The sequence below is a fragment of the Sardina pilchardus genome, chromosome 23 (assembly GCF_963854185.1).
Source record: "Sardina pilchardus chromosome 23, fSarPil1.1, whole genome shotgun sequence".
Classification (NCBI taxonomy): Eukaryota; Metazoa; Chordata; class Actinopteri; order Clupeiformes; family Clupeidae; genus Sardina; species Sardina pilchardus.
The window spans coordinates 23090746-23113201 of record NC_085016.1 but is presented as its reverse complement, the minus strand read 5'-3'; the positions used below and the strand labels follow the sequence as shown (position 1 = coordinate 23113201).

General features: G+C 43.7%; 1 protein-coding gene across 3 annotated transcripts in view; it reads left to right on the top strand.

Moving 5' to 3' along the window:
* The window catches only part of aox6 (aldehyde oxidase 6), a 27558-nt gene extending 5463 nt beyond the window's left edge, over window positions 1-22095 (top strand). For 2 of the 3 annotated variants that reach the window (XM_062527280.1, XM_062527282.1), the window contains 30 exons: window positions 1375-1440; window positions 1898-1975; window positions 2089-2169; window positions 3432-3576; window positions 4037-4129; window positions 4329-4480; window positions 4826-4919; window positions 5031-5143; window positions 6002-6186; window positions 6780-6942; window positions 7360-7449; window positions 7557-7726; window positions 8517-8643; window positions 9218-9340; window positions 9555-9651; window positions 9769-9893; window positions 10517-10650; window positions 11292-11379; window positions 11873-11959; window positions 16384-16575; window positions 17221-17448; window positions 17675-17770; window positions 18092-18220; window positions 19103-19177; window positions 19413-19465; window positions 19596-19710; window positions 20004-20069; window positions 20642-20830; window positions 21054-21221; window positions 21724-22095. In XM_062527280.1, coding sequence (XP_062383264.1) covers window positions 1375-1440; window positions 1898-1975; window positions 2089-2169; window positions 3432-3576; window positions 4037-4129; window positions 4329-4480; window positions 4826-4919; window positions 5031-5143; window positions 6002-6186; window positions 6780-6942; window positions 7360-7449; window positions 7557-7726; window positions 8517-8643; window positions 9218-9340; window positions 9555-9651; window positions 9769-9893; window positions 10517-10650; window positions 11292-11379; window positions 11873-11959; window positions 16384-16575; window positions 17221-17448; window positions 17675-17770; window positions 18092-18220; window positions 19103-19177; window positions 19413-19465; window positions 19596-19710; window positions 20004-20069; window positions 20642-20830; window positions 21054-21221; window positions 21724-21777 — 3576 coding nt within the window. In that variant the 3' untranslated portion in view covers window positions 21778-22095. The remainder of the gene's footprint in view (window positions 1-1374; window positions 1441-1897; window positions 1976-2088; window positions 2170-3431; window positions 3577-4036; window positions 4130-4328; window positions 4481-4825; window positions 4920-5030; window positions 5144-6001; window positions 6187-6779; window positions 6943-7359; window positions 7450-7556; window positions 7727-8516; window positions 8644-9217; window positions 9341-9554; window positions 9652-9768; window positions 9894-10516; window positions 10651-11291; window positions 11380-11872; window positions 11960-16383; window positions 16576-17220; window positions 17449-17674; window positions 17771-18091; window positions 18221-19102; window positions 19178-19412; window positions 19466-19595; window positions 19711-20003; window positions 20070-20641; window positions 20831-21053; window positions 21222-21723) is intronic. The other variant, XM_062527281.1, reaches the window with a different exon arrangement.
* The last annotated feature ends 361 nt before the right edge of the window (window positions 22096-22456 follow it).

Below are 22456 nucleotides of genomic sequence, written 5' to 3'. Positions count from 1 at the left end.
CGGATTGGCCTTGGACCGTGGGTGCTGTGCCAAGAGAGTGCTTGTTTAGACGCAGTTATCATCCCTCGGAAACCGCTGGTAGCGTGACCTTGTAGATCACGGGTGTGGGGTCAAAGGTCATGCTTTGCTTTGCTTCCAATGCACATTTTCTATGCTGGCGTGTAGCCCAGCACTCAGTTGAACATTCGGACAAGAGAGTTAGGCGGGGCCAGGCCAGTGCTGACCCATTTGCATGGTACTTAGGGAGAACACACTTGGGTTTACTGTGAATGCAGATACTTTGTTTAGCAGGGTTTTTTTTTAAGGGGCAGAACAGCACACATGGGTTTACTGAAAGTATCATCACATGACTGGAACTCATTGTCCATGATTTGAGACAAAATGTCAAATTGACTTTAGAGAGTTGTGACATTTCAAAGACAAAGAAATCCTTTATATGTAGCCTGGATCATGTGTCATTTTTATAGTATGTACTGTAGCTATGATTTTATGATATGATGTACTGTAATTTCAACCTAGCACAACATTTAATTCATTTACACCTATTGACACATTAGAGCTCACCTCCACAATTTCCTCATCAAAATCTGCAACTAGTCTGCTAGACCCTATTCCCACTCACCTTCTTAAGACCGCCCTCCCCCTCCTCAATAATACGTTACTTCAGATTCTAAATAATTCAATGTTATTAGGACATGTTCCACAGCAGTTTAAGATGTCTGTTATCAAGCCATCACTCAAAAAACCTAGCCTTGACCCTAACATCCTAGCTAACTATAGGCCTATATCTAATCTCCCTTTTATATCAAAAATACTTGAAAAAATATTAGGTTGAGGCAGTTGAAATTAATTTCAATTTCAATTTCAATTCAATTTCACTTATAGAATGCCAAAACATTACACATGTCTCATGGCGCTTTACAGAGTGTTAAACATTCAAAGAGAGCCCATGAGTAACAGGGGCAAGGAAAAACTCCCTAGAATTGGAGATACATATAGGAAGAAACCTCAGACAGATCCACGACTCAAGGGCCCAACCCATCTGCCTAGGGTCAGTTACAGTAGAGTAAAGTCATTTGTAGTATCAGAAGGTTCAAATAGTCCAGTGTAGGGAATAAATTGTCCATTAGTAATCCATTAGTAATTTCGGAAAGTAATGGTCGCTAGGATGCGTGGGCCAGGGATCCGGGCAGGGAACCACAGGCGATGGTAGGGCAGTCATAGGGATGACAATGGCAATGGTAGGGCAGTCATTTCTACTGTAGCTATGAGTGTGTACGAGATATAAAAATGTAGTACATTCACAAAGATCTGAACTGGAGGTGTCCAACCTGTGACTGAAATATCGATTAATTCATTGTTGTTTCTTTATAGAGTTCAAACTGTTGCCAAAACGGTGGAGCCAAGTCCTGCTGCAATGGAAACTCAATTTCAGAGAATGTAAGAGAAAATGAGATTGCTTCTCACTGAAGTCATGTGAAGATCATATGACGAAAACCTGTGATTTTGCCCAAGATATAAGCAAAATATAACAAATAATTAAAAAAGCTTTTTTCTTCCCTCTCTCTCCACTTGAATAACATATTGTTGTTTAGAACAGGCCCTCAGAAGTTTGGGGCTGTTCTTAGAAATATCAGTGCGGATCATTCTAGAATGTGAGACAAACTCTCTCTGTGTTGCCTTTGAGTTGGAGGAAAGATCAGCCCTGTGGCTTCCCACTTCAGCTCCTGCCTGTGTGATTCTCTAAAGACTTCCTCTGTTCCAGCTCTCTCTGTGTGATAAAGGCTTTTTTATGCTTCTGGAGAAGAATTTTGTCAGGTCCAGGCCAAGTAGCCTTGTAGTGTCCAACCATTCAAACTGCGTTTTTCAGCTGTTGCTTGTGTCCATTGATTCGCAGAATTCAAACTGTTGCCAGCAGAATGGCAAAGAGCCTGTTGGAGCAAGTGGAAACGAGGTCACAGATGACCTTGAGAATGTGAGTGATGAGGTTACAGATTACCTTGACAGCAAGCCTGTACAATACAGAACTTAATGTGTAACAATTAAAGAGGTTTATGTTTGATACACTGATGTTTCTCTCACACTCAGGGACATCTTGAGCTCTTCAACACGGACGATCTCCTCCCGCTGGATCCAACCCAGGACCTTATCTTTCCCCCAGAGCTCATCGTAAGACTCCTAGAGTATTTCACAACAAAAGCACCACTCCTGTGATCCACTGTGTGTGTCAATTGTTATTTTATAAATGTGTTTGTCATGTCTTGGTGTCATGGGTTTGCTGGTGACTACACCGCTCCGTCCGGCATCTTTTGTCCTGTATGTCATTGTCTTGGATGTGGAGCGCTTTGGGTTGTGCTTTGGGTTGCACCAGAGAGGGTTAAAGCGGAGCGAGAGGCGCAAACGTTCGATCATTTCCACGTTCTGTCTTCGCAAAGGGGAGGGGGGCTAAATCCCCCTTTAAGCAGACCTGTTAACATTCGAACTGAACTGCTTGCCAATCTGACAGAGATCGATATCCCACTATGACGTCTTTGCGACACGCCTCTTTAAGCAGACAGGAACTGTTTGAATTTTTTTTTCCATAGAGATGCATTATGTTGCTCTATCTTGTCAATAATTAAGGATCTTTGGTTGCACTCTTTGCATACAAAAATGTGCTATATAAATATATATGGAGTTATAATATAATGGAGTTGGGCTCAACATAGCACTCTTATTTAGTGGTATAGCCCTCTGTTCTACACTCTTTAGAGAAACATGCATTTAAAGAACCCTTAGGGGCTCCTCCAATAAACCCTTCAATGGTTTAAAGAATATATGAAGCATGCAATAGAACCATTTTTGTTTCTGTATGGCACCTTTTTTTTCTACAGTAAGAGCGTATGTTACACATATGAAGTACAATTTACTCCACTGGTGACGTACAGTTTTAAACCTACATGTGGTCTTGTGTCTGGAATGTAGCTAGTCTGGTTTTCACCATACTAAGCTCAATCTTTTACGATTGAACATTAGTCTGGGGAGGCTGCGCTTTGTTTCTACTGCACTTTGCGTTGCTTAAGTTTCGTCATCGTCACGTCACCGGCCAATAGCGTGCCAGGACTCGAGTATGGCCGTTTCTGATTGGAGCCAAAGGTTCTGGCAGTAAACAGAGGAGATAGATCTGCTGGTTTCCAGCCTGAGCTGCAGGGCGAAATTCAAATTCCCCGGAAGTTCAGGCAGGGTTCACCCAGCTTAGAATGTAGCATTAGGCTATATTAAGTGGGAATTATTCTGAAACATACTTATGTATATAGGCTATAGATTAAGCATAAACACTTACAATATAACTGATAATTGATAATATGAATACAGTATACTGTATATACTCCATGTGCCACATATACTGTACCTGTACTCAGCAGACCCCCTGTTCTCCTGTGCACCTGTAGACGATGGCGGAGAGCGGCCAGCAGGTGTCCCAGACCTTCCGTGGAGAGCGGATCACCTGGGTGTCCCCCGTCTCCCTGGACGAGGTCGTGGACCTGAAGTCTCGCCATCCTCAAGCGCCCGTTGTCATAGGCAACACCAACATCGGTCAGCCCTCCAGCTGATCACAAATGCATGCCAGGGGTGTGCAAAGATTGTGAAGGCGGAGCAGGACACTCCATCAGAAGCCACTTCCGGGAATCCAGAAAACACGAGAGGGGGCCAAAATCCCCCTTTATGCAGAACAGAGATCCATCAAAGCCTCTGCACTGCTCTTAATAATAATCTTGAATTTCCCCTTGGGAATCAATAAAGTATCTATCTAATTTTAGATTATGCATAATAATGAATATTATGGTGCCATGTCAGTGTTATTGACATACCCCACCGACCGTGCGACTCTCTTCTGATGGACTATCTTGCTCTGCCTTAGCAATCTTTGGGGTGTCTATCCTGAGCAGACCCAACTGACATAGGGCATAGGTCATAGGGCATAGGTCATAGGTCACAGGTCATAGGTCACATTCCGCTACCTCTAGCCTTTGATCTGCTTCCTCTGGTCCTGCAGGTCTGGACATCAAATTTAAAGGGATCTTGCATCCCTTCATCATTTCGCCGACCAGAGTGCCAGATCTGTTTGAGGTGAAGAACACTCCTCAGGGTAAGCAGTCTCATGTTTACACTTGGCACGTGTATATAAGGCAGCAGAGACATTGTTAAAGGTTAGTTTGTTTGTCCTTACGTGTGTGTTTGTGTGTGTATTTGTGCGTGTGTTTGTGCCGTGCGTGCATGCGTATGTCTTTCCCTCTGTGTGTGTGTGTGTGTGTGTGTGTGTGTGTGTGTGTGTGTGCACCCCACAGGTGTGAGTGTAGGTGCAGGCTGCAGCTTGTCTGTGGTGCGGGCAGTGCTGGATGGTCTGGTGCGCACGCTGCCCCTGGACCAGACGGAGGTGCACCGAGCCCTGCTGCAGCAGCTGGGGAACCTGGCCGGGCAGCAGATCCGCAACGTGGCCGTGAGTGGCAGCAGCACACACACACATACAGTACACACACACACACACACACGGACACAGACACACACACACACACACACAGACACACATGCGCACACACACACATATGTAGAAATCATGCTAGTCACTGTTTCATCGAAACTGTACTTATGCATTTAAAAACGTTACTAGTTTAGCCAGCTTACTACATGCATGGGCAGACAGCTGTATGAGGCTGAAATAAGCTGAAATCAATATTCTTCAAATCACTGCACAGAACAATCCACTTTAGAAAGGATTAATAACTTTTGTTATTGTGTGTGTGTGTGTGTGTGTGTGTGTGTGTGCGTGTGTGTGTGTGTGTAGACCCTGGGTGGTAACATTGTCAGTGCCTATCCAAACTCTGATCTGAACCCTGTCCTGGCTGCTGGAAACTGCAGGCTCACTGTAATAGCAAAGGGTGAGTGTGTGTGTGTGTGTGTGTGTGTGTGTGTGTGTGTTGTGTGTGTGTATTTCTACATGATAACAGCGCTAGTGTTTCTCTTGGGCCTAACACAGACTCTCCTCACAGCAGGGGGAAGACGAGAGATCCCCATGAATAAGGATTTTTTCGTGGGCTTCGGAAAGACTCTCCTGAACCCAGACGAGATTGCTGTGTCTGTTTTCATTCCTGTCTCCCGAACGGTGAGACGTGATTCTTGAACATCTAAGCTCTTCAAACTACCTTTTCTTCCCTTCCTTAATCAGACCCATCTTGCACTGGTGAGCTCGAGGGGTGAGAAACTACTCGAGCTCAGTTAGGAGGAGTGATTGGAGCACTTAATGTGTGAGGGCCGAGTTGTGGAGCTGTGTTTTGTTTACCTGGCGGAGGCAGACGAGTTCGCTTCAGTCTTACTCCTCTTCAGTTCATTACACCTCTGCACCTCATCACAAAAGCTTGATTGCATTCCACACACTACATCCTTTAACCGTTGTGTGTGTGTGTGTGTGTGTGTGTGTGTGTGTGTGTGTGTGTGTGTGTGTGTGTGTGTGTGTGTGTGTGTGTGTGTGTGTGTGTGTGTGTGTGTGTGTGTGTGTGTGTGTGTGTGTGTGTGTGTGTGTGTGTGTGTGTGTTTGTGCTTGTGATTGTGTTTGTGTTTGTCTATCATCGTCTCTGTGTTTGTGTGTGTGTGGGGGGGTGTACTTATTTAATTTACCTCATAAATCACTTATTTAATTTACCACACAAATTCTTTATTTAATGAACCACATAATTTATGTATTTAATTAACCATATAAATTGAAAACATTTGGCACACATTAAGTAGCTAGCTGCCATGAGTGATGCATTTCATTCATCCCTGTATCCCTCCCTCCATTTATCCATCCATGCCTCCATCTTTCCATCCTTCTCTCTCCACCCTTCCATCCATCCCTCCCTACCTCCATCCATCCTTCCAACCATCACTCCATCCATTCCTCACTCCATCCATTCATCCCTCCACCCGTCCATCCATCCCTCCATCTCTCTCTCTCTCCATCCATCCATCTATCCGTCTGTAGGGAGAGTTTGTGCGGGCGTTCCGTCAGGCTCCGCGTAAAGAGAACGCTCTGGCCACGGTGAACGCAGGCATGCGAGTTCGGTTCCGTGACGGTTCTAGCGTGGTGGACGAGCTCAGCATCTTCTACGGAGGTGTCGGGCCCTGCACCGTGGGCGCCGCCAAGACATGCCAGCAGATCATTGGGAGGTACAAATAAAACACACCGTGTGTGTGTGTGTCTGTGTGTGTGTGTTGTGTGTGTTGTGTGTGTTGTGAGTGTTGTGTGTGTGTGTGTGTGCACGCACAGGTTTCCTATTGTTCTCTATGGTTCGGCAGCAGAACGGTTGCAGTGCTAGCAGAGCGCTAGCTTTGAACAAACTGTGCATGGAACTTGGTTTAACTTTCAAAACGTAACGCGAGCGTGTTCAACTGTCAGTTTAGGCAAACCAAGATCATGGTGCTTTGTTATTTCCAGTGTGATCCACGCCTAACTTTTTTATATTTATTTTTAGTAAATCATTAGCCATCAGTTTACAGTTACAGTTTACACTAGATTTGCCGTCAGACATCAAAGTGCAGGTGAATGAAAATAAAGCAATCCAAAGTAATCAAAGGTCATTCCAATCGAAGGCAAACAAGGTGCCTCTAGCAATCGATCTCATTTATCAAGTTACTCATTTAGTTTATTTCATGGAGTACTATTTACAAACAAGAACTATTTACATCACAGAGAGGGTTATTAAATCTTTACAGTAGTTGTTGCCTGACGTGTGTGTGTGTGTGTGTGTGTGTTTCTGTAGGCCATGGGGAGAGGCGGCATTGACCGCTGCCTACCCCGTACTCCTGGAGGAGATACCCCTGCCTCCCTCTGCCCCGGGGGGCAAAGTGGCCTTCCGCCGGGCCCTGACCCTCAACTTCCTCTTCAAGTTCTATCTGCAGATGCAGCAGAAGCTTGCAGAAATGGTGTGTGTGTGTGTGTGTTTGTTGTGTGTGTACAAATGTAAGATTATTGCCTTAATAATTGGTAGTTGGGGCCGTGTATATAAAATATGTGTGTCTGTACTGTATGTATGTGTGTGTTAATTGAAACCTTAATTTTGATTCTCGGAAATGACATTGAGGGTAGTCCTCTTTTACGATGCAGCCAAGATACAATACAAATAAAATAAATAAAATAAAAATACTAACCACATAGTTCAACCAATGCATCAAATGTGTGTGTGTGTGTGTGTGTGTGTGTGTGTGTGTGTGTGTGTGTGTGTGTGTGTGTGTGTGTGTGTGTGTGTGTGTGTGTGTGTGTGTGTGTGTGTGTGTGTGTGTGTGTGTGTGTGTGTGTGTGTGATGGGGAGGTAAACTCACACGTTTGTGGTGTGCGGTCAGGGTGTCACTGCAGAGGACTTGCAGCAGGACATGAGGAGTAGCCTGGAGCCGTTGCCTAGCGACTTCCTGCCCAGCTATCAGGAGTTCCAGGTGACATTATATGCTTTCATTTGTTTATGTTTATATGACAGGGTGAAGTCCTCAGTGTACTGAACTTCACAATCCATACATCCTGAGAATGTGTGTGATTATTTCAGGACGTGTTGGAAGGTCAGCCAGGTAAGGACCCCGTTGGCCGTCCCATGATGCATCGCTCCGCCCTGGGCCAGGCTACAGGAGAAGCGGTCTACTGTGATGACATGCCCAAGACAGAGGGGGAGCTGTTTCTCTCCCTGGTCACCAGCTCCAAGGCTTATGCCAAGATCCTGTAAGACCCCTCAACCCTCAGGCAGAGGCGGACATCCCAGGTTCAGAAAGTAAAAGTCCTGCCAAGCATTTGATCCAACTATTTAGTGAACCAGCTCATCTTAATTAGCAGTCAGATAGATCAGATGATTAGTGATATCACCTGCGTTAAGTGCACAGGTAGAAAGAATATACTTTCTGGAACCGGGATGTTCATCTCTGCCCTTAGCTTTGTAAAATAATGTAAAAATCACAGACTGGTGTTTTCAGGTTTCTCTAAAGTGTTTAACTACTGGGGCCAACAGAACCAACATCATGTCCGAATCCCGAACATCTGCTAAATAAATAGATGGGAATGCACCGATCATTTGTATGAAATAGAACTACCAATTAATAAGTCCTTTAGCTTTTTTACCTATTCACTAACTGAATCGGAAGTTTCATTTGGATGACGATTCTCCTTACCCTAATGGGCACTAATTCAGCTCCATGAGAGAGAGAGTCTTGAGATCTGTGATCTGCAAAAACGCTCTACGTGAGAGAGCGGTCGCTAATGCCGACATATGGTCACACAGCAGACAAGTTGGATCTGCTTGGCTGTTTGTTGCACATTCAGGCCTCTCCAGTACCTTCAGGCAACAGGCCAGTACAGTCTGGCCGCTTCAATGAGCAGAAAGATAGGGTCTAAATGGGGCTCTTGTGTCCAGCCAGACGGGCATTAGACTCACTACCAGGAAGCCACTTACAGGGAACCCCTCTGTGATTAGTTTCTCTGTCCTCCGGAACGATCGACCTTTTGCCTCCCTCGTCAGGAACATAGACGTCAGCGCCGCCCTCGCCCTGCCTGGCGTGGTCGATGTCATCTCAGCCCGAGACATCCCTGGCAAGAAGTTCCGCACGTTCTGTGGCTTTGACGAGGAGCTCCTGGCTGAGAAGGAGGTAAAGAGCCACTGGGACGCAATTTGATCTGACTGGTTTTGCCATCAGCATGACTTAGGTGGTGGGCAGCTGTTGTTGGTGCTGTGTGGATGGTCAGCATCCTCTTGTTCCTCTACATATTGTGTGCTCTCTCAACCATAGATGTGGCAAGGCACTTAAAGGGAGGTACACACATAAAGATTTTATAAATCTCAACCGATTTTTTATCCATGAGAGAACCCACACATTGTGCTCGGCTGCCCTCGGAACACCCCACACACTACAGGATTTCCAGTCGCAAATATTGAACATGCTTAATATTTACGATTATCGACGCCGAATGTTTTCCGAGGCAATTGTCGGGAGAATTTTACCTCTTAACACACCACACACTACAAGAATCTCACAAGATAATCTTAAGAGCTTAAAGGTGCACCATGAGATCTTGCATGTTTTTTAGAGCAATTTCATTTTTGTCTCAAATAATAGCCATCACCCTTTGATCAGCTTGCTGCCTGCTCCCTGAATACATCTATCTTTGGTGGTTTGTAATTCCATGTTGGGATTTGTGGTGACGTGAACTCCTGATCGCTAGGTGACATGCGTGGGACAGATGGTGTGTGCAGTCGTTGCGGACACCAAACCGCACGCCAAACGGGGAGCTGCGGCAGTGAAGATCACTTACGAGGACCAGCCCGAACCCGTGTTCACGGTTGAGGTCAGAACCCACTAACCGTACACTAACACACTATGCATGAGTGAACATTCAAAGGTCATGGGTCAGGGTCATGACCACCTACTCCTTGTGTTGTCTGTTGTGAAGTGTGGTGATTGTTATTCTCAGATGTGGACTTTGAATATGAAATATGATTGCGGGTTCTGATTCTCACATTGAGTAGATGACCTGTTGGCTGACGGCACTCTGTTTGCAGGAGGCGATCAAGAAGAAGTCTTTCTTTGAGCCTCAGAGAGAAATAGAGAGAGGGGACGCGTCGGAAGGTTTTAAAATGGCCGACCACATTCATGAAGGTGAGTAGTACTGTGCATTACATGTGGGTTAATGGTACTTTGTTAACTTGCTGCTATTGCTTCACCACCAGTTTGCTTATGTTGGTCACTTCAAAGGAACATTTTTGTTTATTTCAGGAGAGATCCGTATCGGTGGGCAGGAGCACTTTTACATGGAGACGCAAAGCATGCTGGTCATCCCAGTGAGGGAGGAGGGGGAGATGAATGTTTATCTGTCCACACAGCATCCATCCTCTGCTCAGGTGAACACATTAGTTCTTTTTCCATTTCTTTTCAGTTGAATACGCAGAATACAATGGATGCATAACATTATTCAAACTCTCTTCACTGCACATGATACTTTGCTCTCAATAAGCTTATTACTTACTTATTACTACTACTGCTGCCGCTGCTACTACTACTCAGAGGTGTAAAAGTCCAGCTTCAGAAAGTAGAAGTCCTACCATGTATTGTTTTCACCTGTGCATTTAACACAGGTGATTTCACTAATTAGCTCATCTACCTTGCTGATGAGTTATGATGATTAGATTCAGCTGATTTAGCAAGTAGTTGGATTATGTGGCAGGACTTTTACTTTCTTAAACCGGACTTTTACAACTATGCTACCGTAATTTCCCAACTATTAGCCACGGCTTATACATTGATTTTGCTAAATTTCTTCAGCTATGAGGTTAATACACTGGGTCAATTGATATGGTATTGATATGGTTTTGTTTCTTTTTAACTCACATCTGCGGCTTATACACAATGCGGCTTATACACAGGAAATGACTGAACTACTACTACTACTGCTACTACTAATGCTACCACTACTGCTAATGATATTAACGATTATAACAATGTGCTTCTCTTTCTCTTTTCGTAGGACTCTGTAGCCGAGACGCTGGATATTCCCTCTAACAGGGTGACATGTCATGTGAAACGTGTCGGAGGAGCCTTTGGAGGGAAGGTCACCAAAACAATCATTCTGGCCTGCATCACTGCAGTAGCTGCATGGAAGTAGGGCTTTTCAGAATGTTATCAATATAAATGTTATCAATGTTTTCACCCGGAGAGAGGAAATACTCTTTTCTGATTGGCTGATGAACTATTCATTCTGAATAACGGGACACCTGAAGTAGATCTGGTATAAAAAGTTAAATCAGCATTCCATATCAATGCTTATGAATGGTAACTATAACAACCACAGTAGGATGACGGTTGAGCCTCAGCCTGAAAGCAGGCTTTGCAACACTGAAATCAACTGGAAACAAGCTAACTGTCCACCGCTATCACGGTTAGGGCCAAAGAAAGTCGTGCAACAAACTGTCAGTTAAACGGAACTGCTTGTTTCCCTATTGTGTGTGTGTGTGTGTGTGTGTGTGTGTGTGCGCGCGCTATAAAGGCATGACTATCGCTTATAGTGGCAACCGGGTGATAAGCGGGGTAACGGCCTTTGAGGTGTCCTGTTGTACGGAATGAATGTCCTCAGGCGGAGGAAACATCTCTCCGCTGACGCATCGGGGTGTTCTTTGCCTCTGCCTCGCCCATTCATTCCGAATAACGGGACATGTTGGCGGGCGTTATCCCTCACATATGACTGATAGCATTTTTATGAGGTGTTTTCACCAGCATGGCCTCCTTTGGCCTTTCCCCTGCAGGACAGAGCGGTCAGTGCGCTTGGTGTTGGAGAGGGGGGAGGACATGCTGATCACAGGAGCTCGTCACCCCGTCCTGGGACAGTACAAGGTGTGTGTGTGTGTGTGTGTGTGTGTGTGTGTGTGTGTGTGTGTGTGTGTGTGTGTGTGTGTTTCACTCTTACTGCACTCTACCTTTTTACATTTTCCTAGAACTGTTGTTAGAATTGCTCTAGAACAGCTTCAAATGTTTTACCATGTTGTAAGTCGCTTTGGTCAAAAAGCATCAGCGAAATGAAATGTAATGTAATGTGTGTGTGTGTGTGTGTGTGTGTGTGTGTGTGTGTGTGTGTGTGTGTGTGTGTGTGTGTGTGTGTGTGTGTGTGTGTGTGTGTGTGTGTGTGTGTGTGTGTGTGTGTGTGTGTGTGTGTGTGTGTGTGTGTGTGTGTTGGAAGACGAGTGGAGGTGAAAGCTGTGCCTGGATCACCCTTGTCTTTCTTCCTGCGTTTGTGTTGAGTCGTGTAATGTAATACAGGTGGGCATAGCCTTGTAGTGCTTCATTAAACTCAGTTGAGTAATGGAATGCCGGACCCATGTTCCTGCAGGTTGGCTACATGAAGGACGGGCGTATAACTGCAGCCGATGTGAAGTTCTACGCCAATGGGGGAAACACCGCGGATGAGTCTCCGCTGGTAAGATTAGCTACAGTATGAAGATGACTTGTTATTGTTGTCATAGGCCACGTTTACATGATGTTTTTAATTCTGAATTAGTTTATTCAGAATTAAATAGATCGGAATTTAAATATTCTCCTTCAAGTTTACATGGAAATAATAATTCTGAATTGGCGTTTACATGGAACATACGTTAATTACGCTTTATTGTATTCCGCTGAACGTCTGAGGGTCGGGAAGGGTTCCGATTGGACAGGCGGCGCATGAACGTAGCCTAATAAGGCCTACCGGAAGAAAACAAACTTTAGCTGGCTAGCAACTTTTTTGTCATCTCGGGTTAACGTTACAGCATGGACAATAACATAATGAAAACGGGTTTCACAGTAATTCTGATAATAGGCCTACTATTTAACCGGCAGCTCGAAAATATTGTCAAGCTTCACGTTTGCTAGCTGAGGGGGAGAAGACTGTCGGAGAAGGGGGGAAGAAGACGGAGCCGAATTATCAATGAAACGAGCATGCGCGTCTTCTTCCTCTTCTACGAGCATGCGCCAAACAAACGGAATAAACTTTTAATCGGAATAAAGGTTTACATGATCAAGGAGGGGAGTTAATTCCGCTTTAACATCGGAATAAACCAACCACTTAAATCGGAATTAAGTTTGATTCCGAATAATCATTTTCAAGCGGAATAAGCGTTTACATGGTCTCCTTTAAAGCGGAATTAACTTTTATTCAGAATTAACTTGGTTTTATTCGGAATTAAAGCTCTCATGTAAACGCAGCAATAGACACAGTTGAGGGTCCGACTGAGCTTCCATGGACACTATTCATCCACTCTCCTTTGAGCCATTTTATTATGATGTTTGTCTCATATTTGTCTTTGTCTCATAAAGTTGATAATACATGGGGAAACCATTTGAGCAATGTTGCTGGGCAACCACATAATGAGTTCCATTTATTCTGCTTAGATGATCATGACGATTTGCCTACTGATGATTTTAAAGAGAAACTATGCAGGATTGGCGATTTCATCTTAAGTTTCGGTTTCGTTTTTCATTTTCGCTCGTTTTATGCTTGCATATTTCTCTGCAGAGCTTCCCCAACAGCCTTAGCGTGTATATTTATACGTATATAGGCTATATAAAAATATATAAATTGCAAGCGTGGTTCTTCTTGTTCTTTATGTGTCTCAGCCAGTGTTGGGCAAGTTACTGAAAATTAGTTTTCAGTTACAGTTACTAGCTACTTCTTTTGAAAGTAATTGAATTACTTGCCCAGTTACTGTATATCAAAAGTAATTACAGCGCCCTCCACAATTATTGGCACCCCTGGTTAAGATGTGTTCTTTAGCTTCTGATAAATTATTTTTTTTCCCAAATAATATGGGACCACAATGAAAAATGTAAATCCAACCTTTAATACAAGTGCATTTATTTAGAAGGAAGAAAATCCCACATTAAGAAATAATTATTTTACATCAAATCATGTGTGCCACAATTATTGGCACCCCTGATGTAAATGCTTTGTACAACCCCCTTTTGCTAATAAAACAGCACCTAATCTTGTCTTATAATGTTTCACAAGAAAGAGGGATCTTCGACCATTCCTCTTTGCACAAAATCTCAAAATCATCCAACGACCTGGGTTCTCTCCTCTGCAGTCTCCTCTTCAACTCACCACACAGGTTTTCAATGGGGTTGAGGTCTGGGAACTGAGATGGCCATGGTAGGAGCTTGATACGGTGTCTGGTGAACCATTTCTGTGTAGACTTGGCCATATGTTTAGGGTCATTATCTTGCTGAAAGACCCAGTGACGATCCATCTTCAGCTTTCGGGCAGAGGCCACCAGATTTTGATTTAAAATGTCCTGGTATTTCAAACCATTCATGATGCCATGCACCCTAACAAGGTTCCCAGGCCCTTTGGAAGAGAAACAGGTCCACAGCATCACCGATCCTCCCCCATACTTCACAGTGGGCATGAGGTGCTGTTCTGCATACTCATCTTTTTGTTACGCCAGACCCACTTAGAGTGTTTGTTGCCAAAAAGCTCTAACTTTGTCTCATCTGACCAAAGCACACGGTCCCAGTTGAAGGCCCAGTACCGCTCCAGACGTTTGTGCTTATGATTTTGAGTGAGAAAGGTTGTTTTCCCTGCATGCCTCCCAAACAACTTGTTGGCATGTAGATAGTGCCTGATGGTTGTTTTGGAGACTTTGTGACCCCAAGATGCAACCATTTGATGCAATTCTGTAACAGTGAGTTTTGGAGATTTTTTTATTTCTCTTACCATCCTCCTCACTGTGCGTGGTGGCAAAATAAACATGCGTCCTCTTCCAGGCTTGTTTACCACTGTTCCAGTTGTTTTAAACTTCTTAACGTTTCGTCTGACCATAGATATGGGCAGGTGTGCGGGTGGCTATTTTCTTATAGCCATTGCCTTACTTGTGAAGGTTGACACACATCTGCTTTACTTGAACAGTGTGTTCCTTTGTCTTTCCCATGTTGAAGAGAAATGGCCTCTGTGTCACGTCATATTGATAGCCCAGGGAAACAGGATGTTAAGAATTACTAATTAAATGTTCCTACATACTCTGATTGACTTTGTAAACTACTGTAGAAATGACAGAAATGACAGAAATACTTTAATTACATTTATTTCCTAGGAATTGTTAGGGGTGCCAATAATTGTGGAACAGGTGATTTTATGAAGAATAATTATTTCTTAATGTGGGATTTTTTTTCTTCTAAATAAATGCACTTGTATTAAAGGTTGGATTTTACGCTTTTTTTTCATTGTGGTCCTATATTATTTGGAAAAAAAAAATAATTTATTAGAAGCTAAAGAACACATCTTAACCAGGGGTGCCAATAATTGTGGAGGGCGCTGTAGTTACTAAGAAAAGTAACTTTTAAGTTACTTTTATGTCTGCGCTTTAGATGTAAATACGAACAGTACTGAACAGTCAAACACAATAAACATATTTGTTTAGACCTAGTGGGTCGTCAAACACAATAAACATATTTTTTTAGACCTAGTGGGTCACTGACTCAACAGTTGACAGAGGATGCATGTCATCGATAACATACCTAACGGTATGGACACGGTTATAGTGACCAAAAAAATCACATCATTCACAGCAGTGGCAATCCTAGTCTGCTCAACCCACAGAAAATGGCTCATCTTGTTTCTATTTCATACTTTGAATTCATAATCATAAACTATATATATTTTGTTAACAGTTAATAGTACTTTAGCATCTGCATAATTACTTATAGCTAAAAATAATCAGTAATTTGAATAGGCCACTTCATGTTGATTACAACATGTAGTTGTCTTTAATGACATTAGCCTACAGGAGTGGTGTGTAGGTCTCATTGAGTGACTGTCACTTTAAGAGGTACGTGAATGTAATTAGGTTTCATTCGGTTTTAACGGGGAAAGTCACGCATAGTTCACTGACATGTTTTCATTAAATAAAATTAATGTTAAAAAAACAAACAAGGTAAAGAGGATATTTCTGGCGTCATAGAAAAGATAAGTGTCTTGCTTCTATGATTTAGGTTGAACTCTTAGATGTGGGGTCTTTGCACCTGCACATAGGCTATTTTACAACTCACCACTACGTTTCTGCCTTTGATTTCGACGAGCGAAAATTAATGTCCATAGGCCTACTTCCAGGAGAGAAAGCTCATCTTATCCGCACTGTCGGCCATGATGTGGTTTAATGCTCATTGATTGATTCGATTGGTGTGTGTGCCACCCTGCGACGTCAGGTCAGAAGTGAGGCTCTTGTCTTCTTGTCTGCAAGTGTTCGATTTTCACAAAAGAGAGTAACGCGAGTAACGAACTCATTTAAATTTCAGTAATTGTAATTGCGTTACCTGATTTTAAAAAAATACTTAGTTACTTGCTCGTTACCGCTAAAAGTAGTGGAATTACAGTAATGCGTTACTTTGTAACGCGTTACTCCCAACACTGGTCTCAGCCTTCCAGATGTAAACAGGGAACGATCGTCTGCTGAACAAACTGCAAGGTTGCAATAGCGGATAGGGACACTGGGGGCAGGAGGAAATATTACTGTTTTCGATAAAACTGGTCAGTCAAGCAAAACAACGATTTCTAAGCGATTTTATGACTATGAAAAAGTTGCTTAGGGTCTCTTTAAGTTCTCCAGGAAATGAATTGTTGGCCATTATCAATGGAAACATGGCAGAACTATGATAATGAGGAACATTGTCCAGCAACATTGCTCTTAACTCTACACTCAAACAGTGTCACCATAAAATGTTACTATTTACAGACCTGAATAAAAGGTTGCAAAATATACTGTATGTACAGTATTGTAGTGTATTTATTATTGAATTATTGATTTTATTGGATTATTTATTATTTTATTTTATTTATCTACTTTTATTGAATTTGTTTGACTTCCCCAGGTCGCTGAAAAAATCCTGCTCCATTTGGACAATGCCTACAACATTCCCAACCTGCGTGGCTGGAGTGCCGCCTGCAAAACCAACCTTCCGTCCAACACGGCCTTCCGAGGCTTTGGGGTTCCGCAGGTCATGCTGGTCAAGGAGAGCATCATCGACGACGTCGCCCTCAAACTCGGACGCCCTGCTGAAGAGGTCAGACGGACGACCCAGTCCGATTCCACGACTCCGTCCGATTCCACGACCTGACGCCTTTATCAGATGCGTCTACTAATAATGGCCACGTTTCCCAGATTCGTTAACAAGCTCTTAAGTGCTAAGATCTTCTTAGGAGCCTTCTTAGGAGTGTTCGTAAAAGCAGATTAGCACTTAAGAGCCTCTTAACGAATCTGGGAAATGCGGCCTATGCAGTAGATTATGTTTTCAGGGCAGTTAGTCTTTTTGTTTGTTTGTTTGTTCATTATGTTTGCATACACAAACGAGTCATGAAACCTGGTAGAAAGCAAGAGATATTTGGAGTGGCTCGGACTCACAAATATCACTTTCGTTGGGAGATTGCATCTGGCCTCGGCGCAGGTCTCCACTCTCCGAGTGCCCTTCTAGGTCTTTATCATGGTCGCTGTTTCATAGAGAAATGCCGTGCAAGTTACTAATATGACTCACTACTTTTTATGCAAGATCAGTACACCAGCAATGTGCCGTGTTTAGTTTTGGAAGCAGCCAGTGTTTTGGTCCAATCAGAGTTGAGTTCCCCCCCCCCCACCCCACCCCACCCCCACCCCACTACTTCCACTACTTCCTGCATCTGACCCTTGACCCCAGCTGTGTCCTGTGTTGCAGATCCGTGAGGTGAACATGTACAAGGGCCCGTCTGTGACGCACTACAAGATGGCCTTCGACCCCGAGAACATGCTGCGCTGCTGGGAGGAGTGCAAGCGCCGGTCCTCCATACAGCGTCGCCGCGGCGACATCGCCCAGTTCAACCAGCACAACCGCTTCAAGAAGAGAGGCCTCGCCCTCGTCCCCATCAAATACGGCATCGGCTTCGCCGAGGGCTTCCTGAACCAGGTAACCACGCCGGGGTAGTTATGGTCGGGTGGGGTGGGGGTGTATTATGGTGGGGGTATTTACACAGAGGGCTTGTTTAACCAGGTAACCACTCCGGGGTAGCTATGGTCGGGTGGGATGGGGATGTTATAGTAACAAGTTGTAAATTATAATGAAGTGTGTGTGTGTGTGTGTGTGTGTGTGTGTGTGTGTGTGTGTGTGTGTGTGTGTGTGTGTGTGTGTGTAGGCTGCTGCTCTGGTACATATCTTCCTGGATGGCTCTGTGCTGGTTAGTCATGGAGGAGCAGAAATGGGCCAAGGCATCCACACAAAAATGCAACAGGTGCTACACACACACACTCTCATATGCACACACACACACACACACAGCTGCCCCACATCAGATCATTTTAGTTCCATCTGTGACTGACGCAGTGCTGGTCTCACTCTCTCTCACACACACACACACACACACACACACACATACACACATATAAACACAGTCCTGGTCTCTCACACACACACAGACACACACACACACACACACACACACACACACACACACACACACACACACACACACACACACACACACACACACACACACACACACACACACACACAAGTAGTGCTGGTCTCACATCTGCCCTGTGCGTCCCGTCAGGTGGCTAGTCGTGAGCTGCGGATCCCCGCCTCCCTGATACACATCTCCGAGACCAACACCCACATGGTGCCCAACGCCTGCCCCTCAGCCGCCTCCTTTGGCACTGATGCCAACGGCATGGCAGTCAAGGTACTGACTGACCCCTGTCTGACCCCTGTCTGACCGATAGTGTTTGACTTTATTTCTTCCTGTTGTGTCCTGTGTTTAGTGTTTAATCTCCACCTTCTGCACGGTTAACGGTGAATCTGAAACGCTTTTTATAAGTTCAGAAGTACTAAATCAAGAGAAAAGTCGGCAGTAACCAGAATTTTGCTCCGAATTTTGTACGGTTTTTGAAATAAAAAATTGGGAGCAAAATTCTGGTTGCAGCGGACTTTTCTCCAGACTTAGTACTTGCCTTTTTTGTCCTGCTCCCATTTTTTTAATTGGATGCGCGTGCTTTGATTGCAATTTTATTAAGTTCAGAAGTACACTGAATCCCAGCTGATGTGTTACACTGGGTTTACACTGTTCATTGAGCTCCACCGGCTTCCCTTAGCCGCCTACGTAACATTCCACAGTATAGCCACAGTATCGGAATAGAAATGACACATAAAAACACATTGGTCGGAATAAACCCACCTATCGTAATTTCCCAACTATTAGCCTTGTCTTATACACTGATTTTGCTACATTTCTTCAGTTATGCGGTTAATACATGGGGGCAATATGGTATTAATATGGTTTTGTTTCTTTTAACTTATAACTTGTCTGATGAAGGGCTAGGGGCCCGAAACGTTGGTGATTTACCATTAAAAAATTGAGGAGCATTTTCTGGTGTGCGGACTTCTCTCTCCTAAACTTATGCTTATCTGTCCAGCACCCAGTTTTTTTTTAATCATTTTTGGATGTGCGTGCGGTAGCCTACTCTTTTTCTTTTAACTTAAGCATAAAACACTGTCCTGCAGTTTACACAATGTGGCCAACACAGAGGAAATTGCTGAAGGGAGTTTGATTGTTTGTTTGGGGCAGGATGCCTGTGAGACCCTTCATAAGAGACTGGAGCCCATCAGGAAGAGGAACCCAGAGGGACCCTGGCTGAGCTGGGTAATGTCTCAACTGTCACACTGGATAAGAGTCGCTTTAAATGCAGTGCTACAGTATACTGATTCATTACTGTATATTCACTATTACATTCACTATCCAATCACACTGGACAAGAGATGCAGTGGTCTCAGTAGGCCTACTGATCTATGGCAATTATACACAAAATCAGCAGTTGTAAGACTGATAAATGACGATGTGCGTTTGGTCTGATTATGTGTGACTTTGTGACCTCCAGATCAAAGCTGCTTTTCTGGAGAAAATTAGTCTCTCGTCCACAGGATACTACAGGTAAGAGAAGTGTTTGAGAGTAGCTGATGAACTGCATGCAGAATCATGTGTTTTGCAGTGCTTTGCAGTTAAGGCCTTAAGTGCAGTGGTTGATTTGTGGGAGGTCAGCTAAGGTCAGTGTCTTTGTCAGGGGTCATGACCTGTACATGGACTGGGAGAAGCAGGAGGGTCAGCCCTACGCCTACTTCACCTATGGAGCGTGCTGCTGTGAAGTAGAGCTGGACTGTCTGACCGGAGACTACAGGGTAATCTTTGTGTGTGTGTGTGTGTGTGTGTGTGTGTGTGCGTGTGTGTGCGTACGTGCGTTCATTCATGTGTGTGTGCATACATGTGTGTGAATGTGTGTGTGTTTTTGTATGTCCTTTTCAAATCACTTTACAGGGTCATCTATGTGTGTTTGTGCCTATGAGTGGTGTGTGCATGCTCATACACAAGTGTGTATTTCTGTATGTATTTTCAAATAATTGTACAGGGTGATGTGCTGTACCCTTAAATGTAACCTAGAAGTAACTTCATTTTCCATTCTGCTTCCTTTCAGACCATAAGGACAGACATGGTGTTTGACATCGGCAGGAGCATTAATCCCTCCATTGACATCGGTCAGGTAATTATAGTCATTGTAGCCTCAGCTCTGAAGGAGCTGCCGGTAAACCTTCCGTCCACTCTGGTCCACTAGCAGATCGCTAATACAAATACCCCAGGTTATTATGGTTATGATTAGAGTTGTAGTTGTGTGGTTACAAATATGGTTATGTTATGTTATGGTTATGATTATAGTAATGGTTATTGATATGGTTATGGTTATGTTATGATTATGGTTATGTTATGTTATAGTAATGGTTGTTATGGTTATGGTTATGTCATGGTTATGGTTATAGTAATGGTTGTTGATATGGTTATGGTTGTGTCATGATTATGAATATGGTTATGTTATGGTTATGGAATTTAGCAGATGCTTTTGTCCAACACGACTTAAAAAATAAAACAGTACAGAAGTTAACAATGAACAGTAAGACTGTTGGTAAGTCTGCATTAAGAAAAATAGCAATAATAACAATAATGTCAATGCAATGTCAATGATCAATAATAACAAAATAATAAAAAAAAATACCATAAATATGCAAACTATATCTCACAAGAACTACCATAAGTGTGTGTGCGCGTGTGTTCTATCAGATTGAGGGCGCGTTTATGCAGGGTGTGGGCCTTTACACCATGGAGGAGCTGAAGTTCTCTCCGTCAGGAGTTCTGTACACGCGTGGGCCGGGCCAGTACAAGATTCCCGCCGTGTGTGACGTTCCGCTCCAGTTCAACATCTACCTGCTGCCTGGCACCCAGAACCCCCACGCCATCTACTCTTCCAAGGTGCAACAACGCAAACATTTACACACCTGTCAACTCTCCTGTTACTTTTCCTGGGATTCTCACGTATTTAAACTTTAAGATTTATAAACTCCAATATATATTTTTTAATTCACTAACTGAAGACGGCCATCGTGTTAATGTCAGGTGTGTTCAGTGCTGTGTGTTAATGTCAGGTGTGTTCAGTGCTGTGTGTTAATGTCGTGTGTGTTCGGCCGTGTTGCAGGGCATTGGAGAGCCGGCGCTGTTCCTGGGCAGCGCTGTCTTCTTCGCGCTGAAGGACGCGGTGGCAGCAGCGCGGCGTGACGTAGGACTCACTGGGCCCTTTGAGTTCCACAGCCCAGCCACCCCAGAGAAGGCCTGCCTGGCCTGTGCCTCCCACCTCACACAGATGGTACATACAGTACACATTGCATAGGAAATTGAAGCATTAAGCCCCAAGAGGCCGTGGTTTATACTGTATAATAGAACAACTAAGGGCCGTTGTTAGGCATGATGCGAAACGGAGTCCCTTTAAACCCCCTTAGCTGTTCTATTAAACAGTATAAACCACGGACTCGAGTGGCTTATTGCTTTTCTAAAACGGTTACTACGTCAATCTAGCAAGATTTCATGAAATAAAGGCACAGCAACGAAAAATGGAACGATGTATTCATACAGTAGATAATCATTATTCCACCAAGAAATGTATTCCCTCCATATGAATGGTTGCCATGCAACAACGAGACGCATTCACTCTAACCAAAGATCTGTCTGGTTTAGCTAATGTTGGAAATGAATGATGCACCAAAAAGTATATTCTTTCAGGTGTGAAGGCTCCTTTGTTTTTTATTCTCTCTCTTTTCCTTTCCTCCATTATTTTGGTCTTTTCCCTCCTATTCTCTTTTCTATTCCAGGTTCCAATCAGCAAACCCGGAACTTTCCAGCCATGGGCGATCGAGACTCCTTAGGTCCTCCCTGCACTGCAGCAATTATACTCGATTATACCAGCTTCACTTTTATAGCTCGAAAACTATAATCATATATTTTCATTACCAATGTCTATGTAAATCATTGCTTTTGTATTGAAATAAGACTGCCGTTACACAATCCTGGTATTATATCATTTTTTTTATGTCGAAAACATGCACTTTGTGATCATATAGACTGTTGTAATATAATGATTAAATATAGTATTGATTAAATATAGAGATACATAGATAGATACTTTATTGATCCCCAGGGGAAATTCAAGATAATAAATAATGGTATTGATATTACCACACTTAGTGCTGCTGTCTAGTTTTCTAATTTGTTCTGCTAATGCGTGTGAAAGTAAATGTTTGCATTGACTGAGGAGAGTTTTATATTTTAATGTTGATGACTAGAATCAAAGGTGTAAAAACTAAAATGCAAATTGCACAGGATACAATGGCTGTGCTTCAGTGCCATTAAGGTTCAAGGTGCGGCGTTCCCTGTTGAGTAGGGCCTCCTGACCTGTGCTGAGTGCTGAGTCACTCAGCTGCTCCTAAGCCTACTGTAGGTCAGGTGTCAGTGTGTATACAGGCAGACAGGCAGTTAACTCTGCTTATTATTGACCGTACGGACAGAAAACGAGCTTGAGTTGCTGCAGCCAGACAGCTACAGGAC